The sequence below is a fragment of the Cylas formicarius genome, unplaced genomic scaffold, assembly GCF_029955315.1.
Source record: "Cylas formicarius isolate icCylForm1 unplaced genomic scaffold, icCylForm1.1 PGA_scaffold_4__25_contigs__length_36172078, whole genome shotgun sequence".
Taxonomy (NCBI): Eukaryota; Metazoa; Arthropoda; class Insecta; order Coleoptera; family Brentidae; genus Cylas; species Cylas formicarius.
In genome coordinates, this window is record NW_026844334.1 from 24,644,102 (window position 1) to 24,668,008 (window position 23,907).

At 32.8% G+C, this 23,907-nt stretch overlaps 2 protein-coding genes across 4 annotated transcripts; both read right to left on the minus strand.

The window, feature by feature from the left end:
- Window positions 1–184: 184 nt before the first annotated feature.
- Window positions 185–826, minus strand: LOC132701051 (immediate early response 3-interacting protein 1). The gene is made up of 3 exons (XM_060668687.1): window positions 539–826; window positions 383–487; window positions 185–323 (listed from the first exon to the last, which is right to left on the minus strand). The coding sequence occupies exons 1-3, from the start codon at window positions 627–629 to the stop codon at window positions 268–270; spliced, it is 252 nt and encodes an 83-aa protein (XP_060524670.1). The 5' UTR covers window positions 630–826; the 3' UTR covers window positions 185–267.
- A 2,900-nt stretch (window positions 827–3,726) lies between these two features.
- Window positions 3,727–22,587, minus strand: LOC132701077 (peroxidase). Of its 3 annotated transcripts, none has more exons than XM_060668744.1 (13): window positions 22,429–22,587; window positions 13,018–13,160; window positions 11,939–12,015; window positions 11,311–11,401; window positions 11,067–11,258; window positions 10,810–11,006; window positions 8,768–9,020; window positions 7,392–7,537; window positions 6,793–7,034; window positions 6,596–6,728; window positions 4,927–5,257; window positions 4,594–4,872; window positions 3,727–4,540 (listed from the first exon to the last, which is right to left on the minus strand). In XM_060668744.1, exons 2-13 carry the CDS (start codon window positions 13,158–13,160, stop codon window positions 4,438–4,440), a joined length of 2,187 nt encoding a protein of 728 aa, XP_060524727.1. In that variant the 5' UTR covers window positions 22,429–22,587; the 3' UTR covers window positions 3,727–4,437. The 3 variants fall into 3 exon arrangements, with proteins under 3 accessions (XP_060524727.1, XP_060524724.1, XP_060524726.1); XM_060668741.1 differs by having other exon boundaries at window positions 13,018–13,209; XM_060668743.1 differs by lacking the exon at window positions 22,429–22,587 and adding an exon at window positions 13,336–13,496 and having other exon boundaries at window positions 13,018–13,209.
- Between the last annotated feature and the right edge of the window lie 1,320 nt (window positions 22,588–23,907).

Below are 23,907 nucleotides of genomic sequence, written 5' to 3' on the forward strand. Positions count from 1 at the left end.
ATGATATTTTTGTTAATAAATTTTTTTATAACCTACATTTTTTTAAAATTATTTTTGCTTTGTAAGTAGGTTAATAAACTACCTTCAGTATAAAAAAATCTAATGTATTTATTTGTTTAATGATCTCTATTTAGGTTCCACTTAAAATACAAATATAAAAAAAATCTTATGAGAAGCAGTTTTTATTTACAGATGAATATTTTACTTATAACCTACTTACTTTCTATTATAAACCATTTAAAAGCGCACGCAGGGTTCTGGTTTGAGTCATCCAAGTATCAGTTTTAATACGATCGCTAGCATATTGAGAAAAATTAGAGGAACTGAAAATGTCATTAGTTAATAAACAGAACAGAAAAATGTACCTTGTTAAAGTACTCACCTCGAACAACTGTTCGAATTGAATGCAGTAAATTGAATATTTGCGATCTGGTTGTCGCACTTTCTCCAAATCCATGCACGTTCGAACTTGATGTGCCCCATCCCACTGCAAAAATATGTTTAAAAGGCCTCTCATAAATCATTGTTTTTAGCTTACCTTTATTAAGAAACCGTTCCTCATTCAAAATACATACTGCATTTAGACATAAAATGGAAGCTTCAACTAAATTCCATAACGTAAAAACCATTTTTATAAAAAAAATGGATATTTAAATATTTCTATACAACTAACCTAAAATTCCTATTAAAATAATGCAAAACACGTCATCAGGGACATGGATTATAGAATACACGTGGGTGACAGAAAGAAAAGAAATAACAATATGTAAACAGAGTATTTTCAGTCTCAAATTTTGCAATAGAAAAAGAAAGCGATTTATTTTCTTTCTGGAAAAAAGTGAAAATATTTAATTTAGCCCCGTCCAGTACTTCGGATTGTTTCTGATGGTCACATTGCACGTCATACAGTGAATTTATTAGAGTTGTTTTGCAATGTTCTATAAATGTTTGCAAAAAAAAGCTTATATTTATAATTATTTTGCACACCAATTGGTAGTGAACTCGATCTTAAGTGATAGCATGAGGCAAATTTTACCATAGAAAGAGAGCGATGTATTTTATTTCTGGAAAAAAGGGAAAATATTTAATTTCTTTTAATATTCTAAAATACCATTGCTCAGGCGTGCGTAATATCACTTTGCACACGCCGACCCATCCAGTACTTTACTCACAGGTCATTTCTGATGGTCATATTGTACGTCATACATGTATTATGTTCGATGAAAAAGTGAAGAATGCAACACGTTTATAAACTTTTTCAGACACCTTAATATTCGATCAACTGCGCTCTGCTAGTGCCAAAACAAACTTATAAGTGTCGTTTATAAAATATATTTTTCTACCCCGTCTGTAAAATACCTAATTACACACACACGATCTAGCGTGCGGTACGTTCAGTAAACTTTTTAAGTCACTCGTTTATTAAACACTCGCTCCGCTCGTGACAAATAAACTCGTGAGTGAAATGCCGTTTAACGCACTTGTTGCATAATATACTATTTATGTTTTAAATTTTTGTGACGATATGGATCAGTTGTATACTGTCGATATTCAGTATTATTATGCAACAAGTGCGGTAATAGATATTTTACAGACGGGAGTAGAAAAACATAGTATAACGATATTTATTACATACAATACAATACAATACTAACAATATTTATTTATTTGCAAAACAAAATCAAATCATGTAATATGCAATATGAGTAAATGGTTTTGTTGGGGTGTGCGCTGGGATTCGAAAGAGCATTTAGTTTCTTTACCGGTGTACATGTCTTCTTTGGCTAAAGTTCCATAAAATTCCTTCGTTTTCTTGGTATGGTATGCTTTTATTGCCAATTTGTACAAAAAATTCTATACTCTGCGGGAACAACTTAACCATTGAACGCTACCGCCGCTACGTGACACAGTTAAAAACTGTAAGAAATAAAAATTAGTTTTGAAATAAAAATACCGGGACTTGCTTCGACGACATGTGGATTGATGATGCTTTGTAAAGAACCGTTACGTTGCGAACGGCGCGGTTTAAGCTACTTAGTTTCTATCTGCAACTCGCAATAAAAAAACATGAAATTATTAGTAGAGACCGAGTTCAATGGTGTTCAGTTCCACATACACAAGATTGACATCGTCAAAATTTGAATTCAAAAAATACTCGTCAACAAACGATTTGCCCTCAAAAAACTCGAACAAATAGAAAAATTAAGAAATAATATAAAACAATCTCTCATACTCTGTATTCTCTACGACTTGTGTTCAACTAGTATTTTGTTCAAAAATTTTTATGACTTGAATTGCTCGCTCTTGGCTTGTGCACAGACTTGGGCAAAGTTCCATATTCAAACAGGATACACACGATAAACTTTCTACAAAAGCAAAAAAATAAAATCTAAAATGTGATTTTGCTTATTAATACTTAAACTTTCAATAATTTGGCCGAAACCATAATTTTTCGAAAGTAGCCTCCTGCCAGTTTCCAAATTCATAAACTCCTGATTGCGATATTTCTCTGACATTTATCAGGTTTAGTATTTATTTATCTCTATTAGTTCATCTGGTATTTGGAATTTTGGATGCTATGGTAGTTGGTTAAACGCATATCTAAAGATTCAAACTATATAGCTACTAGATATGCTACTAGACAATATCAAAAATGTCGAGATAGGAAGTTCTGTATGTATGGGCGACTAGTTTCAAAACTGGTCTTTAACTAATAAGGTGAGTCATTTCAAATCCCGCTTTCCATCAATACGACCTTACGGCATTCATCAACCATCGAGGCCGCTGATCGTCAACCCGACAGTTTTTTGTTTATGTGGCATTTTTTTACGAAGCTTTTTTTCAAAATATACAATATTAGATTTTATAGTTAAAAAGCGTGAATACCTCAATAAAATTGCCCACATCTACACTTATATTTTATAGTATTGAGACTGTTCTCATATTTTTCAAAATTTCAATAATTGTAAAATAACATGTAGATAAAAAATACCAAACACTATAAAAAAAAACTGTATTATTTGCTATTTACATACTGGTACAGTTCGCATTGCTATACTTTTTACATTGTTTAAAAGCGAAATATTTCGGTCGGTGTCCTGTTGTTATATTCAATGAAAAATAATATTCGTCCCCTAAAAATCGTGCGATCATATCATGTTAATAATAGTTTCCTGTAGGATCTATAATTTTTATCTTTTTGGCACTCTAGACTTTTCGACTTTTTTTTTCTCAACACTTTAATAGTATACTTAATATCTGATGTTTGGTGGATCTCTCCATAGAGCTTAAAATTCGAATGATAACTTGGATTGTCTGCCTTGCCCTAGGGGTGCGAGTGCTGTATTCCAGACCATTGACAGAGAAAACAAGAAACTTTGGAATTGTACCTTAAGCCCCCCACAGCCTTTGGTTTGTTTTGTCGGATCTAATCGTCGCGATTCGTCAGTTGGCGGTGCAAACTGATGTGTTTCAAATTTGCGTTCAAACCGGTCGGTTATTTTTACACAAACGGAGCAAAGCAGGTTTTACATTTTGCATTGTCTATTTTCTTCTGTGGGGAAATTGTCGCTGAAAACTTTAAACCTTCATAGCGTCTACCACTGGCAAGATAATATAAATTTAGTCTTTCATGTGGAGAAATGGATTTTCTTAAATAGGTATTCTGTTTAATAATATAAGGTGTTACCAGCTTCATTCTTAAGTAATCATATCAGTCACCTGGTGTCAATTTAAATTCATTTATTAAATCGATTTGGGAACACCTTTCTCGCTTTAATAGCCATTCTTTTGACCAAATGGTTCTTGTTTTTTTTTTCTTGAGCTTAAAACTGTTAAAATTTACCGAAATGTGTGAGCAAAAGAGTCCGGCGATTTGACAAATCGTTTTGAATCGCCGCGAGTAGAAAAGACAAAACAAACCGAAGTCTGTGGGAGGCTTTACAGACGAATACTTTGCAACGAATCAGTAATGATGGGGTATTGCATAAACGAGAGTTATTGAACACCATCATAAGTTTAATATTTTTGTGATATGATAACAAGTGAGAGATACAAATTACGTCGGCTTATAATTGAGAGAAAAGCACAGGTAAAAAGATCGTCTATAGAAATTATTCATGCTGCAGTTTCCAAAGCTACAATTGGCATTTGGTTCGCCAATTTTAGTGAGGAGAGCGCATGAATCGAAGAAGATTGTTAGTTGCCCGGTACCTAACAGTCCAGTTTGTGTACGATAATGCTATTTTACTTTTAAATGATAACTATATTTACAAACGTGTGGTCAAGTCTCAACAACATCGAGAGCAAGAATTTTCGCAATTTTTCAAAAATCAAAACGGGACACCGCGCGTTTCTTGATCATATGAGTTCGACCTGTGTAGTCAGTCTTTATTTACAGAATAAATAATTGTCTATGGCAACCTAAGACGTTTGATATCATTTTCTTATACTACCGAAGAACCCTGAGCTGGGGAATTCCGCCCACTTGGAAAAGTCCATTGATGGTATGATGCCGCTGCGGCAAGGCACTCGTGGATTGCTGAAAAGGTATACGTCATCATCGTTTTTTTCGTTCAAGTGCAATGTACTAACATTTCGTGGTCCGGAAGTACCATCGGATACATTTGTACTGTGTCTATCAGGTCCGTATTGTCGCAAATAACTCTAGCCAATCGCGCCTTACGAATTTCTTCGAGTTGTTCTAAAGTGAACGACGAAGGTTGGTTTGGAAGTTCGTACCAGAATCTGTCACCTCTTCTCGAATAACTAAACTGCGTGGCTATTATGCAAGCAAAAGTCGGCCCCAACATGCTTCCCGGCAAGGAGCGTTCGCACACACCTCCTGACCACAAGTCTATATCGGCCGGGTGCCTAAATCGCTTAGTTAGACTCTTACGTTTTGGGCAACTCCGTACTCGCACTTACTCGAATATTGACGCGTATTTCGCTACGGTATCGTTGGGCATGGTGCCGAACATGTCGTCCCAGTTGTCGCTGGTAGGCAAGCCACAGAACTTTCTAAACTCCATATAACCGGGAATTCCGAATTCTCTACCGCGCTGCATGTTAAAACTGACCAGATCCATGCCAAATCTGGCGCCGACCTTTTTGAAAAGATGATTGGTGACCTCTTGGGTAATGGAATCGTCCATGGCTTGTGCTACTTGGTTCATCAGTCCCATGATGTATTCGTCCAGTACACCAGCTCGGTACAGGTCATAGGGGCGGCGGATCAAGTCGGAAAGTCGTTTAGAAGCTATTAATGGTATAACAAAAATTAGGAGCCACACGTGTAATTACAATATCGGACAATAAATTATCTAATAACAATTATATCAACAGACTGTTACGTCTGCACGTTAATAAAATAATTAGGGTGTAAAGAACGTGATTCTACATTCCTTAAATATTCACTTCTTGTAATTTTTTTGGATATATCATGCTGCTTAGTTTAAAAGACACCGTTTTTTGGATTTTACGTACAAAATAAAAGTGCTGCTTTAAAATATCTCTTAAGAATATTTAGTGAGTTTTTATCTCTGATTCTTTTATTTTAAATTTTAACATGATAAAAATACACAGAATGCGTTTTTTATCGAGTTAGCAAATGATAAAGGCAGACGAAACGAAAAGAAACTCGAGTAAGCTTGCATTTATTCGTTCAAAGATTTTTGCTTAATCGATGGTGCTCATTTAATGGTGTAAAAATAAAGGAAAAACTGGCTTATAACTAAAAAAAATAATTTTATTATGCGAAATTGGTAATTATGACCTTTTTTAGGAGACATATTTTAAATTTATACTTATATACTATATTCGGTAAGCTCAAAATATTTTGCACTTATTGAAAATCATGCCGCAAAAATAAGTAGTTTAATTTATTTATTAAACTATTACCACGTAATTGCAGCTACCGGTGTTGTTATTTTTTCGTTTTTTTATGTCTTGTATAATTATAAACTAAAACTCGAACATTTTATAAAGTGTGGACATTTATTGTCTCGATCATTTTTTTTTTATAATGTAAATTTCAGAAATACGAAAACAACGACAGATTAACTAGGGCCTTTAAAAATTTTCGTTTACAAAATCTAACAAATTTTTACGATCACAAATGTACATTAAATAGTAACGTTTCACTGAGAAACCTAAATAATATACTAAAACGGCGTTTTCTGTTCCGACATAAGACCGAACTTAACTAGGATATCTAGTTTAATTTTTTCCCCAGTAAATTGTGGAAATTTATAAAATAGTTTTCGTTAGTAAAATTCTGCTTTTATATCATATATCTTACTCGTTCACCAACAGACCTGGTGCAAATTGCTTATACATATATATTTTATAACGAGGGTCTTGTGAATGCTCTAATTCACCAATTTTTGAATGAACAAAACAATATTTGGTTATCATTTGGTTCCTAACAATTATAGAGGGTTATTTGCATTTTGACGGAAACTTGTACGAATTTACGGAACTTTACCTTGTATCTTTAGGGAGTTAAAGTAGTAAAAAGTCCAGAGTTTGTCATATACTCGTCTAGTAGCTATATACAACAACCTATACTATGGAATAGAATCATGTAATGTTTTACCGATAAACTTGTGTGCCTTGCTCCACCTTTCCACTGCTGTAGGTAGCAACGAGTGACCAAATCGGTAAGCTGCCGCTGCAAAAGCATCAATCACGTTGGGATTGACATTAGGGTCGTAACCACCCCAGTAACCCTTCGGTCGAATGAAAAGAGAAATAAAATACAGTACAGATCGGACGTGATGTTCAGAAACTTACGTGTTTTTCCAGCAACAATCCGAACTTTTCCATAACCTCTTTTCCTAGCAATATAGGTAAGAATTCGTTGTAGGTGATGTGCTGAATTATAGCAATATTAATTCGCCTGGCTTCCTGGAATAGAGTTTCGTCGTCCCAGTGGGGATTCACTTGAGCCAGTTCTCTCGCGACACGGTTGTGCTCACGGGCCATCAAGGTATGCATACACGTGAGTACTAGTTGCTCGTTTACTCTAATTTCTCCTAAACAAAGTGCGTGTATGTGTATGTACTTAACAGTGTAGATAGTGAATTGATTCGCCAATAAAATAAAATAAACGCATTTTTTTAACTACGTATTATGTAACTCTTTGATTTTATTCTTCGATAAACTGTGGACCTTCTTGGGTCGATAAGCTGATTTATATGTATTATATAACTACAAAACTGTACACTGAAATTCTATTGAAAATTAATTAACTATTTGTATATTTTTATATTTCGATATTAAAATTATTTTCTGGATTTATTATTCAAGATAAATACTCTGGACTTTTTGTATTGAGATTCCAGATTTTATTCTTTTGTTTCTCCCCTTAATATACTCGGAAATATATTTACCAGCTTCAAAGCAAAACATGGTACTATTTGGTCTAGTACAACCTTCATCTGGTATATCAAGTTTTAGAGGAAGTAGGTCTTTCAATCCGTATTCTGCAAACGCTGGATTCATTCTTAGGAGACCTCCATGTCCTTCGCGAAGTTTTCTGAACAAAAACAATTTAATAGGTTAAATAATAATAATAACATACCCACCAGCCAAATTATCCAGGTTATAGAAAAAGTTGTAGCAGATTTAATTTTATATCTATCTGCTATATTTTTTTAACTTTAGTTGATGCACTATCTGATTTCCTATCTCCTATATTTGAAAATACAGCATATTGCTTGAATCGCACACTTTATATACACAAAAGAACGCTTTTTTATGTATGATATTCGATAGCCATGTTGACAAAGTTTTAGTTGTTTGTCAAATATTAAGGTTGCGGGCTTTAAATTTGAACAGATTATAATGCACCTTTTTAATAAAAAAATCCTAATCAAACTAAATAATTAACCTACGTTATAAATTGTTAATATTATTTTATATACATAATATTGTTTTATATACACCCAATAAATAATATCATTTAGAGTTGACGTTTAGAATGAGAGTTTTAAAGCATTTGAAAGAATAAATGCTTCGATTACTGAGTAAACGCAATAATTTATTCATTGCATAGGGACACGACGGGAGCAAGTTAGGCAGATGCCTACCACTTGTCGTCGGCTGATATATGTTGAATAACCCCTTTTACACGCATGCAGGCATTTGGAAAAAGATTCTTAATTCTTTAAAATTAGTATCAGTTTAATTTACAATGCGAGCTATCACTGCCGCTTGCTACAAAAAATTGTTTTTAATCTAACAAGAAATTTAACTTTATATACTATTAAAGAACAATACATATGTGATACTTAGTAAAATCAAATATGAGAGAAGTGCTTTAAGTTCCGAGCGTAATGAATTTAATTTAAAATGTGATTAGTAATATACGAGTTGCAAGCTGGAAAAATGCAGCACAGCACATTTCAAAAATTGAAAATTCTTACAATTTGAATAAAAAATAACACAGCGTATTGTAATTGATCTTACTGACCACTCTGAGAGTCAAAGCAAAAATATATTTATTTAGGTAATTATTGATAATTAAAATATATTTAGCGTCACTGTAATTTTTATTAGTACTAATGTGATTTTATTATGCTTAAGTAAGCATAATTGCCGTCAAAAGGCAAGACGAAATATTTTGAAACAAGCTGTATATATTCACTTCAATAATTGCATGTATTACCAGCCCTGTATGTTATTTTTTTACAGAGTGTTCAAAACCACGTGATTTATATTATGTCTCTCGTCTGAATGACGGAACTCTGGAAACTGGGCATAATACCTTGCAAAGTGTTCCGTCACTCCGTATACGGTGTTGGCGTCCAGAACTCCGGTAAGGGTATTAAATGGCACCCTGGAACCTAGCCTGCAACCAGGCCTGGCAGCAGGAAAAGATCTTATGAAGTTGATGCATTTGACGTTGAACAGGCTATAAAAATAATCGTCGTCTGGGATGGGGATTTCATTGCAATAGGGATGCTTTAAGTGTGGCGGCCTACCGCAGCACTCCTCAGGATCGTTTCTGTTAAATGGATCTATAATAAAGAAAATATTTTGAAGAATTGAATAAAATTTTGGCAGTTACCAATTGTTTTAAGCGAGGACTGTTTTTATCCAAAAGTTCTTAAGTTTCTTACCAAAGCTTAATTTTTAAAACTTTTAACTTTTTTATTGACTTTAAAATTTAGAAGAGCCGACATGCCAAGACATAAGTTAAATGGTCTACAGCGCAGTGTTTTGTTTGTTGTCCAATTACTCTGCAACCTGTAAAAGTGTCGTTGGAAATTAAAAAGAAACTCAAATTCTGTGTAAATTTAAATGTTTGCGGAAATGTCCGGAAATCACAAAACAATTTTAACTGTTAGGCATAACCTAAAATAAAAAATACAATTCGGAGAAAATCATTTGAAATTTGAAATAATGTTGCTTCTATTCCAGGTTTGGGTATTTATTTAATGAATTCATATATGGTAGCAACAAATTTTGAAATCATTATACTTAACTAATCAAATAATCCAATATCCTGAATAAAGTTTCATAATACCGCGAAATTCTCAATATATTTTTACTAAAATATATATTTTTTATTTTATAATATTGCCGCTACGATAAAAAATGAAATTTGAATTTTTCGCACGGAATAACAAAGCAGGATATGTTTTCTCCATATTGTCTTACAGCAATAGCTATTACAAAACAATGGTTAATGTCAGCTGGTCGGTCGGCGGCCAATTAATAGTGGGTGGAGCAATTTTTATCTTAATCTAAAATTACTATATTCAGTAGGACGGCAATGAACCGGAACCTCATTGACTCGTAGAATTACTCAACCCCATGTCCAGCTATCTACTTATTGATTTATCGTTAAAGGTCGTTCTGTGTTGTAATTTCGATAACAAGATTAGCGAAAGTTGTCCAACATAATAAATATACATAGCATGGAACTTCTCAAAATAAAGTGGACGGCAACCACTCACTAAAAAGTTCACAAGGATGTTAGCTAATATCTTGCAGCAAATAATAGAACTACTATTTCATTCTAAAATATTGTTTGTCGCTTCCGGGTGGGCAGTCACCCTGTACATATTTTATCATTTTGTATGTTTCTATAAACGAGGTATAAACTAGTATACATTAGATTTGCCTATATTTGTCTTCCGTAGTTTTAGTTTAGATAATTTTTAGTTCACATCAGCCTGCAATAACGTTACAATTTTTATCAAGCAGTCTTCAATTGAATTCATGATTGCTTACCTTACTCAGTTTTGCATTTGACTACTTATTTCTTTTCTAAACATCCTTTTCTCAAGCTTCATGTCAAGAAGCTTCTATGTACGTAACTAATGAAACGTTTATACAAATTGGCATTCGTTTTGACAGTTGTACCCTATAAATGTATGGCCAAATATTAACATATTTGTTCGCTTTCTCATTTTTTAAACTATAAATAAAAAAAATGTTTAACATTAAAAATAATTTAATATTAAAATTAACTTGACTAGGGAAAATTTTTAGAATCAGAAAAATTAAAGGGACGCAGGTGCAACTATCTCGTGGGTCCTCTACTACCTAATTTTAACTTTCCCAGATTGAATTTTTTATTATTATTGTCTAGTTATTGTCTATTACCTTTCACTCGCGATTGATTTTATTATTCGGAATCCTGTCGGTCACAGGTATTTGTAGGAATTAATTATTTGGTATACCTCCGAAAGGGAAGAAAAAGTAGATTATCAATTAAATGCACTGGGTAAATTTCAACACAGTTCAATTAATTTTAAGTAAAATTTTTTGCGTAAACGAGGCATGGTCATGCAAACTTACCCAACGGTGAACCGGTAAGTGTGTAATCGTGATCTATAAACTGGCCCCAAGCGATGATCATCACGGTGCCTGCGTGGTCGTGAAAGCCCTCGTCTGGGTGCATAGTCCGGGAAACCACACGCGATAAGGGCAAATTCCTTCCGGTAACACTGATGCGGGGTTCGGACATTCCATCGGCGAACAATGGACCCATCAGTCTGAAGTCAAATGGTCAGAGGAACATTTGTGTTTTGGGTAAGATAATACCAACATTGTACCTGGTAAAAGGTGTATGGGTAGCTCCCCATGTGGGATGTTCCAAATTTGTACACAATCCGTCATACCTCCGATACTTTCCTGCTCGACATTCTACGTTTGAGAGATAGGGGGGACATACCTCCCTTATTAAAGTCTTGCTAGTGTCGATAAGAGGCAGACCTTTTTCTATGTCTTCGTAAGATAAACCGTACCTTAAACGTAGAATTTTTAATGGAAATGGAAGTTTCAAAAACCCCATCTTACGTTCTAGCCAAATTTAAGGACACGTCCAAGAGTAGTTCGCCCACCGTAGCTACGTCTTCTCCTTTCCAGTCACCGTGTGGTTGAGCGATTGCTATTAATTTGGAATTAAATACGATTAATCATGATAGACACATTGAACTATACCGGAAGAGTGGGTTGCATTGTCTAGAAGTATCTAAACAGTGTATTTCACTGCTTTCATATAAATGTTGTTTGTTTAGCTAAAATGGAATCCCCTGTAATTTTATTTTCTACTCGAAAAATAAAGTTTTTTTGTTGAGAGTTCCTTATTACTATAAAATATTAAAACTTGAAAAAAATTACCAACATTTGGAATCTTGAGAAATCTTAATGTTATAGAGACATTTAATTTATTAGATAAATGAACTTACCTATTTGGCGTTCAGTATTAATATTAGTTTTAGTAATTTCATTTTTTAAAATTACTTTTATCATTTAAAGGAACTTATTAAATTTAACTCAGTTTCAAATTTTAAGTAAATGTACCTAGAATGAATCCGAACCCTTTTTGTCCATTCTTCAGATACTTTTTTAGTAATACTCACCAAGAACCTATTATTACTGTTACAAACTTCAACAACTTAGAGAAAGCGCATTGTTAACTTACGAATTCTTTTTCTAGCCTCTAGATATGCTGCATTTACGGCATCGTATGTTATGCAGGTTTGCTGACCATTATAATCTCTGAAAATTAAAAATATTTTAAGTTTTGTCATGTTTCAACTCTTTCTTTAACTATTCCATGCTCTAGAATATCAAGGTGGTTGAACTTCTCTATCTGTAAAAATACAAAAATTTTGTATTTTGTACTTTTCTCTTTTTCTACAAATGAATGATTTTTAGTTTAGTGTCCAGGTAAAGTTATGAAAAAATTATATATAAAATGAACCAGAGAAATCACGTTATTCGCTGCTAGTAGCGCAACTGTTACAAAGAAACAAATGTGGTGCTATATCACCGGGTTAATAACTTCGGGCAGTACCATATTAATGTTAATTTTTCAAAGAAACTTCCACAGTTTCACTTGCACTTACAAATCTTCTGGATTCCCCCTCTGTGTTTATAAATCAATTTTGCTGACGTTTCGCCAATCATCCTGTTGGCTTCTTCAGAGTTTTACCGAAAAAGGGTGAAACTGTTCAATTAAGCTCTGAAGAAGTTTGATTTATAAACAACCGAATCCAGAAGATTTGTAAATTGTATATTATTTTTTTTCTAATTTTGTTCATATAGACGATAAGATATGTATTTCAATATTATTGAGAGAGCGTTATCATCACGGTTACAGAATTTTATAATATAAAAGTTAAATACTTAATTTTTCAAAGAAACTTCCACAGGGTACTATTTACAAATCTTCTGGATTCCTCGTCGGTTATTGTTGAATTGAACTTGCTGACATTTTGACAATCATCCTGTTAACTTCTTCGAGTTTAACTGAAACTGTTTCAGTTAGGCTCTGAAGAAGCATACAGGATAATTTGTGAAACATCAGCAAGTTTGATTTGTAAACAACCAACGAAGGAGCAATCCAGAAGATTTGTAAATAGTAAGTTAAATACATGCATATTAAGGATCGCATGCGGACAACGGAAAGTGGTACACCTTGATGTTAAATACTAACCACTTTATAAAACTTTTAAGCCATTTCAGCCATAAAAAAATAAAAGGTTTACTAATACTTACAGGCTGGTGCCCCTGAGTAAGTTGAATGTGTAATCGAACTGGCTACTTCGCCCTGGGCCGCTTAGCAGTAGGGCACACTCTCCATCGTTGGCGTTATTTAATTCAATGGGCTGATATTGGACGATCGCGGAGAATAATTGCATCTGTAGCATCAGATATAAACAAAATGTCCAATGTAAGGAACGATGACTCCTATGTAAATGACAAAAAATGAAATTTAATATTCATCCTCGTTAGATTGTTATGAAAATAATATCATTAATGTATGACGCAATAAATTCTGCAATGGCAAAATCTATAAACATTCACGTTCTTTACCTGTATTGCCCAACTTTATACACGAATACTTATTAATCGGATATGCAGAGTCTCGACAAAGCGTTCATTAATAATAACAGCTAAGTTTATGTCAGCATTAATATCTGAGATGAACATTTTTTTGCGTAAAATAGTATGATATATAATTAAATAACCATACAATAAAATAACTTTGGCTTTGACTATATGCAGATACTATGGGCGTCTGATACTGGTAAATAATTGCAGTGCACAGTTTCGTTGTTGATGCTGTTGCTGAAATTTCGTTCACAGATTATTGATATTTCATATTTTATTCAAATTGGAGATATTGTCAAATGTTTCTGTAATAAAGATACAAAACTCACAGAGCGTTTTAATTGTTTGCTATTTCTACTTATTTCTTTCTTTTAGTTTTATCACAGTGAAATATTTTAGTTTTTTATACTAATTAAAGTACTCCAATGCTGTCTCTTTCTTTTTCGAACATTTATTGATAAATGCTGGGGATTTTTTAAGAATATTACCACATTCGTACGGATAGATGACGCATTTTATGTATTTATTTATTTATTAAAGTTTACTAATATATATAATAATGTTTTCATTTTGGCATCATATATTTCCTTTTGGAAATATCTAATTAGCGCTCCAGCACAATTATTTTTGGGGAAAGGTTTCTGGTCTAATCAACTGTTGATGTCTTTCGTAGTATGAATTAATTTAGCAATCGTTTGTGAAAGAGAAACCCTTTTATAGCGTTATGATGGCACGTAGATATTTACAGGAGCATTTGTCCTCCGGTCGTTGTTGGATACAAATGCAGCAGGCCATAAAGTCTTAAATTTTACATTTTACGGCTTGTTTATTACTAAGTACTATGTTTCAAATTATATAATTAGCCAAATATTTTTGTAAAATTATATTCCTTCGATATTGCTGTGACATAGAAAAAAGAATTGATCTCAGTATTTTTATACAGGGTATCCCGAAAAACAGCAGATATTAGTTTTATTGAATAAAAATACTCAATTGGACTGAAAATGGAAATATTTTATAAAATGCGTGGAATATTAACCTAAGTTGTAAAAATTTTGGATGAAATCCTTATTACAGTGTGTCGAAGAAAGACTAGAAATCCAAAACCAAACAGCCGTGGTTACTTGTGGCACGTATAGTAAGTAATATTCAAATATGGAATATGAGGTTGAATTACAAATTGCTTTTTGAGCTGGTTACGGAACAAAAACAAACAACTTAACTCACTTCTTCCCCAACTATTTAGTTTGGAGTGGATTATGGAAAGCTTTAGGCGTTCATTACAGAAAATATGTTACTAGGAAGGTAGACCTGGGGAATGGCGGTTGTGAAAAGAGTAGTTCGAGTGTCCTGATATTTTTCGCGTTACACGTCCTTTGTTATTATTGTTTATTATTATTATTATTATTGTTTATTATTATTATTATTGTTGTCGGGGTAACTCCTCAACATTTTTTTTTGCATCATTTCGATAACGCCATACATCATTTAAATCGTCGGAAATGCAGCGGCAAGACCATGAAAAATTACGTCGAAAATATCAAACCCGCCTGTTGGTGCTGCAATTTCACGCATACTGTGGCTCAACTATGTGACCTCCTTTTGCGAAACCCGGCACATTAACTGGAATTTGGAGTTAAGTTTCGCACGGGAAACATTTTTACGTCCGCTTATACGGGTAACGTCCCCATCGAAAGCCATTAATTAAAAAAAAACCAGTTCAAGTAGATATATTTCAATTTCATCGTTTGCGGTTCGACGTGACCTTGAAGAAACGGCATTGCCAACCGACTGGCTCGCGATATTAGCGCATACAAAGTGAAGGTGGTCGATAGACGTGTGGCGTAACTGTGAAACTGGATTTGTCGTAGCGCCTTTACTAGAAGATCAGTTACGTGTTTTTTCATCCTTATGCGATTTAGAATTTATTAACACGGCGCCGCGAATAATGAACTTATCAACTATATTACGTAAGCGATAATATGTGTCTCCAGAAATTGTTTATTCGGTACCATGCAAATGAAAATGAATCATTAACTGCGGCTCCATGTAATTATTAAACGGGCTTTGCACATTCTGATTTCGTTGTGAAGTCCTACGTGCTTAGAATAAATGCAATGCATCTGCGACAAATAGAACGAAATTACCAATATGAAAGGTTGCATTCTAATTTGTTTGACTCTGTCTATTTAAAATAATTGATAATAAAGTAACTGCAAGTTGAAGTCCCTTCTTAGTTTCGTCCAGCGTAACAATTTAACAGAAAGCGACATGGCAACACCGATTAGGAAGTTAATATTTTTATGACTTTTAATGTTACTGAGGCAGCGTTGTTATTTAACTTGATAAATCCAATGCTTTCTCCAGTAATTTGACGATTTTCCGACTTTTAAAAGGAGCACAAACTTAGCCACCCTCGAGTCGTCTGATAATATTGGAGCAGCCTGTTCATAGCTTTAACTAGCCATCTATGCTCAAATTTGGTTTGATGGTTTCTTGATCGGGATCGCATAGACAACTTGTGCTTTGCCAGTTTTCAAAATAAAAAATAAGTTTCTTCCATTTATTTCGAGTTCATATAAAATCGTCTCCTTATCAGCTTAGAATTATGATTGCCTGTAGAAAAATTAACTGGGACGTGGCAAAGTATGAACAGAATAAATTTAATACTAAGCTGAATTTTGTTGTGTGGAATCTTGAAATTAAAATTGGTTTTGTTATTTGTGCAAAATATATTTTTGGCTTATATGTGGATCAGGTGGCCATATTGTAAATTAATTATGACCTGCATATTTGCTTCGCTCGTGTTTTCATTGTAAGTGAGAGTTCTCAATTACACTAGCGATGAGAAAACTACAGTAGGTACTTTTCATTGTACAGTAGAAAAAGAAAAATTGCTACAAATTTATTAAATTAAATCTGTTAAGATGCTGCTCATATAGAATCTAGAATACTTATACAGAATCAGCCACTAAAACCATTCTAGTCGATTGACAGTATCTTGAGAAATCATAAACTAGCAAAAAACAAAAGAAAAACTCCAAAACAGTACATGTTAATACCACATAAAAAACATGCAATAAATCTTAGAAAATCTCTGTATAAATTTCTCTATATTCCATTTGTATCCTATTGATCATAAATTATTGAGTGTCGCATTCGCTAGTATGAGTTACACACTTATAACCCTCAAATGGCTCGTACTTTCCAGGATTTGAGCTCTTGCTTTAAAAAAGTTCATTGGGGTAATGGGTTGCTGGCAGTGATATTATTTTTATTACAACGGTAATAAATTAACGCTGACTCGTACTTAATACACAAAAATGCAACCAGCTATAATAAATTTAAATATTACTCATGAGATTTCGGTTCTCATGTTCTGCTGATGTCTCTCAATTTTTAATTTCTGGCCCTTCCACAATAGAATTAATAAATATATTACATAAAAAATATATTATCCCTAAAATGTATATCCCTCCAAAATATTTTATAAAATATGTGAAATATTATGTAGGAAGTAATAAGATCAATCCACAATTAATTTTGCTAATAATTTTTAGTGATTTTTGAGTTAAATAGTGTATTATGTCAGAAGTTTGATAAACGTCACATTAGTTATGAGTTTGATTTGGTTAGTTCTCGTTAACAAAACAGCCACGGACATGCTAAGTCACTAACAACGCTGACTTCTTAAAGTGAAACTTTACACACTCTTGACCAATGCATAATTAGAAATTTTAGAGTAAGGATCAAAATCAATCAAAAAACAGTAAAAATCTGTATCGAATAAAAACGAGGAAATTGGTTTGCCAGCCTGAAGAAATTATTTATTTAGGTTAAACTATAAATTTTCTTTTGAATTGATTAAAAAAAACTTATATGCTATTCATGTAAAGAGGTTTCGGGTCCGATCTAGCGTTGATGTCTCTTAATACGTTTTAAAATTTTGACATTCCTACAAATTTTCTTAGTGACCTAACTGTGTGAGTACTTAAAGAGGCCTCGCAAGTTTGGTTTATTTTGTTTTTGAAATACTCTTAATCTGGCCATTTTAATTAGGGTCAATATTTAATTTCCGTCGTGTTTTATCCTTTATAAAATTACATTGTTACGCAGGTTGTATTCAAATTGTTCAAAGTAACAAATTTCTCCTTCTAAATAAGTATGTGCTTTATTTAAAGTTATGATTAATAATTATAATTAATTAATAAGAATTTTCATATACACGATATCTGAGTTATAGTAAGCTATCCATCTGAAACAAGATGTCCAGATATTTATTTTAATTTAAAAAGGAACTGTTCCATTTAAATTCTTTAAAACGTCATTAATCTAATATGATTCTATGACACTTAGAGATAATTTTAGACAGTGCTTGTTGCATCTTTTGCAATGAAATTGCAAAAAAATCTAATTTGACATTCCAAAAATTAATAGTTTTGTAATAGTATATTGTGCAACAAATTTGTTAAACAGCATTTGAGTCATGGGTTTATTTGTGAGTGTTGTATACTGTACGTTTTCTACGACTGTTAGTATTTGGGTACATTTTTGCAAAATAACACGAATACATTTACTGACATGACCGTCAGAATTGATAAACGTCAAAATTCAAGCCGTGTGGAAATATCTCCAAATCCGCCCGATTGCTCCCAAACTCGTGAGTTAATATCTGGCTCGGATCCGTGGGAAATGAGAGTGACGTCGTAAAATGACACTTTCCGCACAGCAGATCTGGTTATAATTGATTATTTTACAGAAGGGAGGAGAAAAATTGATATTTAGCTACAAAACCGTGCAATTCAGACACACGCAAAATTTGGTGATATCCAATTAAATTAAATAAATTAACTTTTGGACATATCTTTGGATATTTTTCTGTAGTTTCTTAGATGCGCATTTATTTCATTTATTTATTTCAAAACATGATAAATTAACTTTTTCATTAAATCATTTTTACAATAGCAAAATTTTATATCTTGTTAGTATTCAAAAAAAGGACAATCTTACTCAAGAGTAGACTCTCCCTCTAAACAAGGAATCAAAAGTTATCTAAAAAGCCGCGGGATTCGAGATTTGTACATGAAATGCGTCTCGGAATTCAGGCAGAGGAAAAAAAAACTGTTATGCTGAAATCGTTTATTTGAAACGTCACTTTCATTAAACGCTGTTGCGAACAACTTCAAAACTTTTCGGTACTTTAGTCCGTTGTTGGTTAGGTTAGTTGGCTGATGGTTTTTGACTTTTGCAAATTTTGGCAATTACGCATACTTACGGAGTGAATGTATTCAAGCTCTTTTGCCAAAATGTACCCAAAAACTAACGGTCGCATATCCAACACGTTGATAAACTTCTTCAGTCGCTCGCTAAACTAAAGTGTCATTTAAAAATTTTAACAATAATATAATATTAAATATGCTGCAATATACCGTATATCTTTTGTAATTAACGGCTCGCTTCATCTCGTATATATCCTGAGATAACTTCTAGCTTTCCGAGACAATCGGATCATATCGTTCAAACTAATAACAAAGTAAAGGTTTGCTTACATCAATCGACTCGGAATTATCATTTTCTGTATAACTGATTCGTCAATATTTCCGCCAATGTTTTTACCATATGTCGGAGCAACCAAGTGAAAGCACAAATTTTGCAATTACTTCTTATCGGGAACATCATCTTCGAGATAAATGCGGTTATTATTCAATTTCGTTTCTTCCAAATCAACATTTATCCCGTTAAAGTAGGTCGTTACGATGCGAAATACATTTCATTGTTCGTTCGTCTCGCGAAACGCTCTCGACGATTAATTAGATAAATTTAATGTGTAATTTGACGGAATGCGAGCGTATACATTTCGTTATTCTCAGCTTAACCAGTTAAATATGCGTCACTAGTTCGATTCATTATGGCAGGATTGAAAATCTGCGAGATCCGTTTGCCGCTATTGTTTGATCAAAAATTTGACATTTAAATTTTGTTGCCAGTTCGATCAAAAATGGTGCCCTCGGGGGCCGCGATCTTCTCTGTTAACCAGATGTGACGCCTTTTTACCGTGTCGATTTCTTAAGTCACAATATTGGTCGCTTAGCGCAGCATCGACTTTCGCTAGTTTGTATTTGTTATGGAACTTTTTCCTGTTTTGGTAATGTATAGGGTGTCACACTTAATATCTTCTGTCTCCTTATCTCGAAAGATTTCGGAGGAGAGTTAAATAATTATTTGATAGTAATGAATTCTTTAAAAAACGACGCTTTAGTGACAAGTTTATTTTGGAACAAGCCACAAGTGTTGAATCTATTTTTGGGTACATTTATACAAAACAGTACGAATGCATTTACCTAGTGGCTTGTGACCTGACCATCAAAGCTCACAAACGTCAAAATATCATCAGTATTTAAAATCTATGGAACACATTAAAGAACTCTATGGAACCCTTATGAGTGATGTAACAAAATCATCTAATCGAGATCAAATCTACAAGAAGTTGGTTATGTTAAAAGAAAAATTTTGAATATTATTAGCCATTTTTATTGTTTGCAAAAATTAAAGGTAACTTCGTGGAAACTAGCATATACCCATCTGTCCCTGTTCAGTAAATATTTGCTATTTAATATTTTCTGTGCAATATAAAATAGCCTCAAATCAAATGCGAAAAACTAGGGGGTGATTCCTTGTTTAAAATAAAGCGTAGTTTTTTACATATACGTTGGGTCAAAAGTCAACCATAAGGGAGATATCGCGTTCCAAATTCAGCGGAAAAATAATGGTTTTATTTTTTATCTTAAAAACGAAAATAGATAGAGCAATAAAATACTACGCATGTATTGATGTTATAAAAACACACTTCCCGCATTTTTTTAAATGAGTGGAGGGGATTTAGGCTACCGCAATCACCCTTCTTAACTAAGTTTTGAAAAAATTTGTTCATAAAACTGTCAAAAATGTCAAACATTGTATATTGAGAATTTTTTTTCACCTAAAACGGGAACTACTATGTAAAAATAGCAGAAGAAAAAAGTTTTTAAATAAAACGTAAAATAAAAACATTTTTTTTATATCTTTGCATACGTGTTTTCTGAAATTCATTTAATAAAAATGATGGAAACAGTCTAATTCAATCATTAAAAAAAAAAGAAAAAGATGTAGGTAGTCTGTTTTTGTAAAAGTAATACTTCCGTAATATTTTATTGTTCTATTTATTTTCGTTTTTAAGATAAAAAATGTAAAAAAAATAAAAATATAACTAACCATTTAGCTTAAGCAAGGAATGAACCCCTAAGATTTGTTTTGACACTCTCTGTATATTGTTTGCACGTCTTTATCAAGGTTAAAAGTATCAACCTTAAAATGCTTAGTTCTATCATAATTTATTGCTAGATGGTAGATGCGAAGAACTAGATCAATAAAATGACACGTTTCTCCGAATCTGAATAAAAAATTTAAACTTTATAGCCAAAATACACATTTATAAATAACGTAGAATTAATCAATACTTTTTGAGGTTGCTGTTTTATCCAACACCTGCTGGGAATTTTTAGAATAAAATTTTAGGATAATTTTAAATGATATAAAAAAAATTACAAATATTTTTCGTTCTTTGTAGCCTTTTTTTCTAAAAGCAATTGTAAATAATGCAGATTTTTTTAAAGCAAATTTGAAAAATTTTATAAAAATGCTTCCTATATGAATATGAATATGAATGATATGAATTTTAAATTATTTTTTCTACTCCCTTCTGTAAAATACTTAATTATAATATATTATATAGCGTGCGGAAAGCGTCACTTGCGTGAATTTCTCGTATTTCCGATATTACTTTACGGATTTGGGAGCAATCGGATGTTTTCGGAGATATTTCCCACGCTTTGAATTTTGACGTTTGTCAATTCTGACGGTCATATCAGTGAATGTATTCGTGTTGTATGTACCCAAAATCCAGTGGTCGTAGAAAGAGTATACTATGCAATACGTTCGGTAAACTTTTTAAGTCCCTCGTTTATTAAAAACTAGCTCCGCTCGTGTCAAATAAACTAGTGACGCAAATGCCGTTTAAAGCACTTATTGCATAATATACTGTTATCGTCGTGGATGAATTAATTTTGTTTTCGTTTGATTGGGGAGGCTTACAACGATTTTAAATAAAATGAAACATTTTTAAGAGTGCGTTAGTTTTTTTTGTATTAATTATATACACTCCATTTGGTTGAAAACTCCACATAATTCTCAATTAATGTTAATTCCAAGATTCATCCAAATGATAATCGGCCTTTCTTGCATATTTGGAAGAATTTAAATTTCCTTAGAAACTTTCACAATTCACAAATAAACATATAAATGAACATTACTATATACATAAACTGCATAAAAATCTAAAATCCAAAATACAAAAAAGGAAACTTGGGGGCTAAAAAAATGTTTAATATTTAAACCATCAACTATTTTGAAAATGAAGTGATGTTTAAAAATCTTGAATTAAAATAATAAATAATAATAAAATAATTATAAACAAGCCTTAAGCATTTTCAATGAAATTAACCATTAAAATAAATTTAAAAAAATACATAATTTAAAAATATGGTATTGTTATATAAGCAACGTTTTCAAGAACTCGCAACGAACTAACAAAAACTAACCAAAGGAAAGTGTCGAAATTATAAATTGAGAAGTATGTTCCTTAAATTAATTTTTCTCCGAGATTTTTTATAATATCGCATTATCTAGTAGTCAGTTGCCTTAGCAGGAAAGTAAAATATATTAAATTTTTGGTGTGTTTTTTTTCTGTGAAATATTTGTTTATATGTTTATCATCACTATATACAAAATAGAGAACCTTAAATTTACTACTATTCCTTTCATTGTTATTAATAATATTATTATTATTAGTTTGCTACCAACATGACATTGTACATTGTAAACGAAACAATTGATTTACTCTCTTTCAATTTATATTTCATTTTCCTACACTTTAGACACATTGCAAATTCTCACGATGCGTGCACAAGTATGGTTAACATAAGTGTTGCTAAGGTTTCCTCGGTATTAAAAATGTGAGCAAGTTAAACTGATTCTCACCCAAAATTTCCCATTCCAAAAAAGGTTTTTGTTGGTCTTATATATTAAACGAAGAACGGCACCGCACCATATAAAAAAAAGCGAATCAACACTTTCACACGTCCCAGTCCCCAATTATTGAACCATTCGCGTCTGTATCAAATGTGGGTTAGACGCGTACTAAACGCTCGCCATCGAAGACAAACGAGGGAAAGAAATCCTCCACAAAGTGACCAAAAGAGTACCGCCTCCCCGGTGGTCACGGCCTACACCAAAGTCACATGATGCCCCCGTTGGCCATTGCGAAATTGGGCTAATAAACCATCATCCACGTGATCCAAATATCAACGGCAAAAGTAAAAGTTAAGAATGGAGCGAGACGGTTATAACGATTCACAATTGGATCGGAATCTTGCGTGACATTCATCGTAATTACTTAATACTGTTAGGTTATTGTTATTGTTAGCTTAATGTCGTTCAACGAGTTATCGACGATTATATGAGAACGTGTCAATTTTTAATAGATCACACCTCCATTTGTTCAGATTAGGTTTAGGATAATACTAATATGAAACAAAAAAAAACCAATTCGGCGCAGAGGATGCTTAAAACTTTGACCGTACTACAATGGCCTATCACGTATAGTGTGGCTCAGGGTACATAGTCTTGGTGTTTGACAGACCCTCCCCCAAAAAGTAGTTACAATCTTCATACCATTTTCAAATCTTCTTTCTTTTCTTTCTTTGAAAAAGTAGCAAGCCTATACACAGAAAGCGGAAAATCAGAAAGTTAGACGATATTTATACTTATTACTGGGTAAAGCCAATAACCAACAATTTATTCATAGGTAAGGGAGAAGACGGCCGCGAAATAGGTACATGTCAACCACTTGTCGGCTGATATCAGTGGCATTGTTGAACAATCCGTGCTATCACTAATTGTTCTGTTATTTCGCGTCGGTTGTCATTAGATGCAAAAACAATTATTAAAATATGTATAAACGTTTATTTATTTATACAAAAACACCTATATCCTCGATAAAGTATTGAATGAAAGAAAAGAATGTTGTGATTTTCAATGTCACCCTCTGGACAATAGTGAACAAGACAAAAATCATTCATCAAAACCAGATTGTTCCTATTTTGGATCAACTGAAAAGAAAAATAGAAGATGAAACCAATATAATCACTAGCCTAGAAAATGATAATTATTTTGAATTCAGTTACAACAAAGGGATATTTTTGAAAGTTTTCATATGCTATTAAAAAATAATGTGGCAAAAAACAGCTAAAACTCATCCCTCCCATATTTTGGTAGACGAACCAGATCGATGTTTCGGTTGTTTTAACGTAGGATGCGTTAGGTCTTCCGTATACGGAAGACTTAACGCAGCCGGAGGAGCTATTCAATGTAAAGGGACTATTGAAATAAGACTTAACCACCGTAGGATATATATATATATATATATATATATATATATATATATATATATATATATAT

Excerpts from the sequence above, each read along its gene's own strand:
- LOC132701051 (XM_060668687.1), bottom strand. The coding sequence starts at position 629 with ATGGTTTTTACGTTATGGAATTTAGTTGAAGCTTCCATTTTATGTCTA. Across the intron at positions 488-538 it reads GGAACGGTTTCTTAATAAAG|TGGGATGGGGCACATCAAGT; the intron begins GTAAGCTAAAAA and ends ATATTTTTGCAG. Across the intron at positions 324-382 it reads AATTCGAACAGTTGTTCGAG|TTCCTCTAATTTTTCTCAAT; the intron begins GTGAGTACTTTA and ends TGACATTTTCAG.
- LOC132701077 (XM_060668741.1), bottom strand. Across the intron at positions 12,016-13,017 it reads TTACTCAGGGGCACCAGCCT|AGATTATAATGGTCAGCAAA; the intron begins GTAAGTATTAGT and ends TTTAATTTTCAG. Across the intron at positions 7,538-8,767 it reads GTGACGGAACACTTTGCAAG|AAAACTTCGCGAAGGACATG; the intron begins GTATTATGCCCA and ends GTTTTTGTTCAG.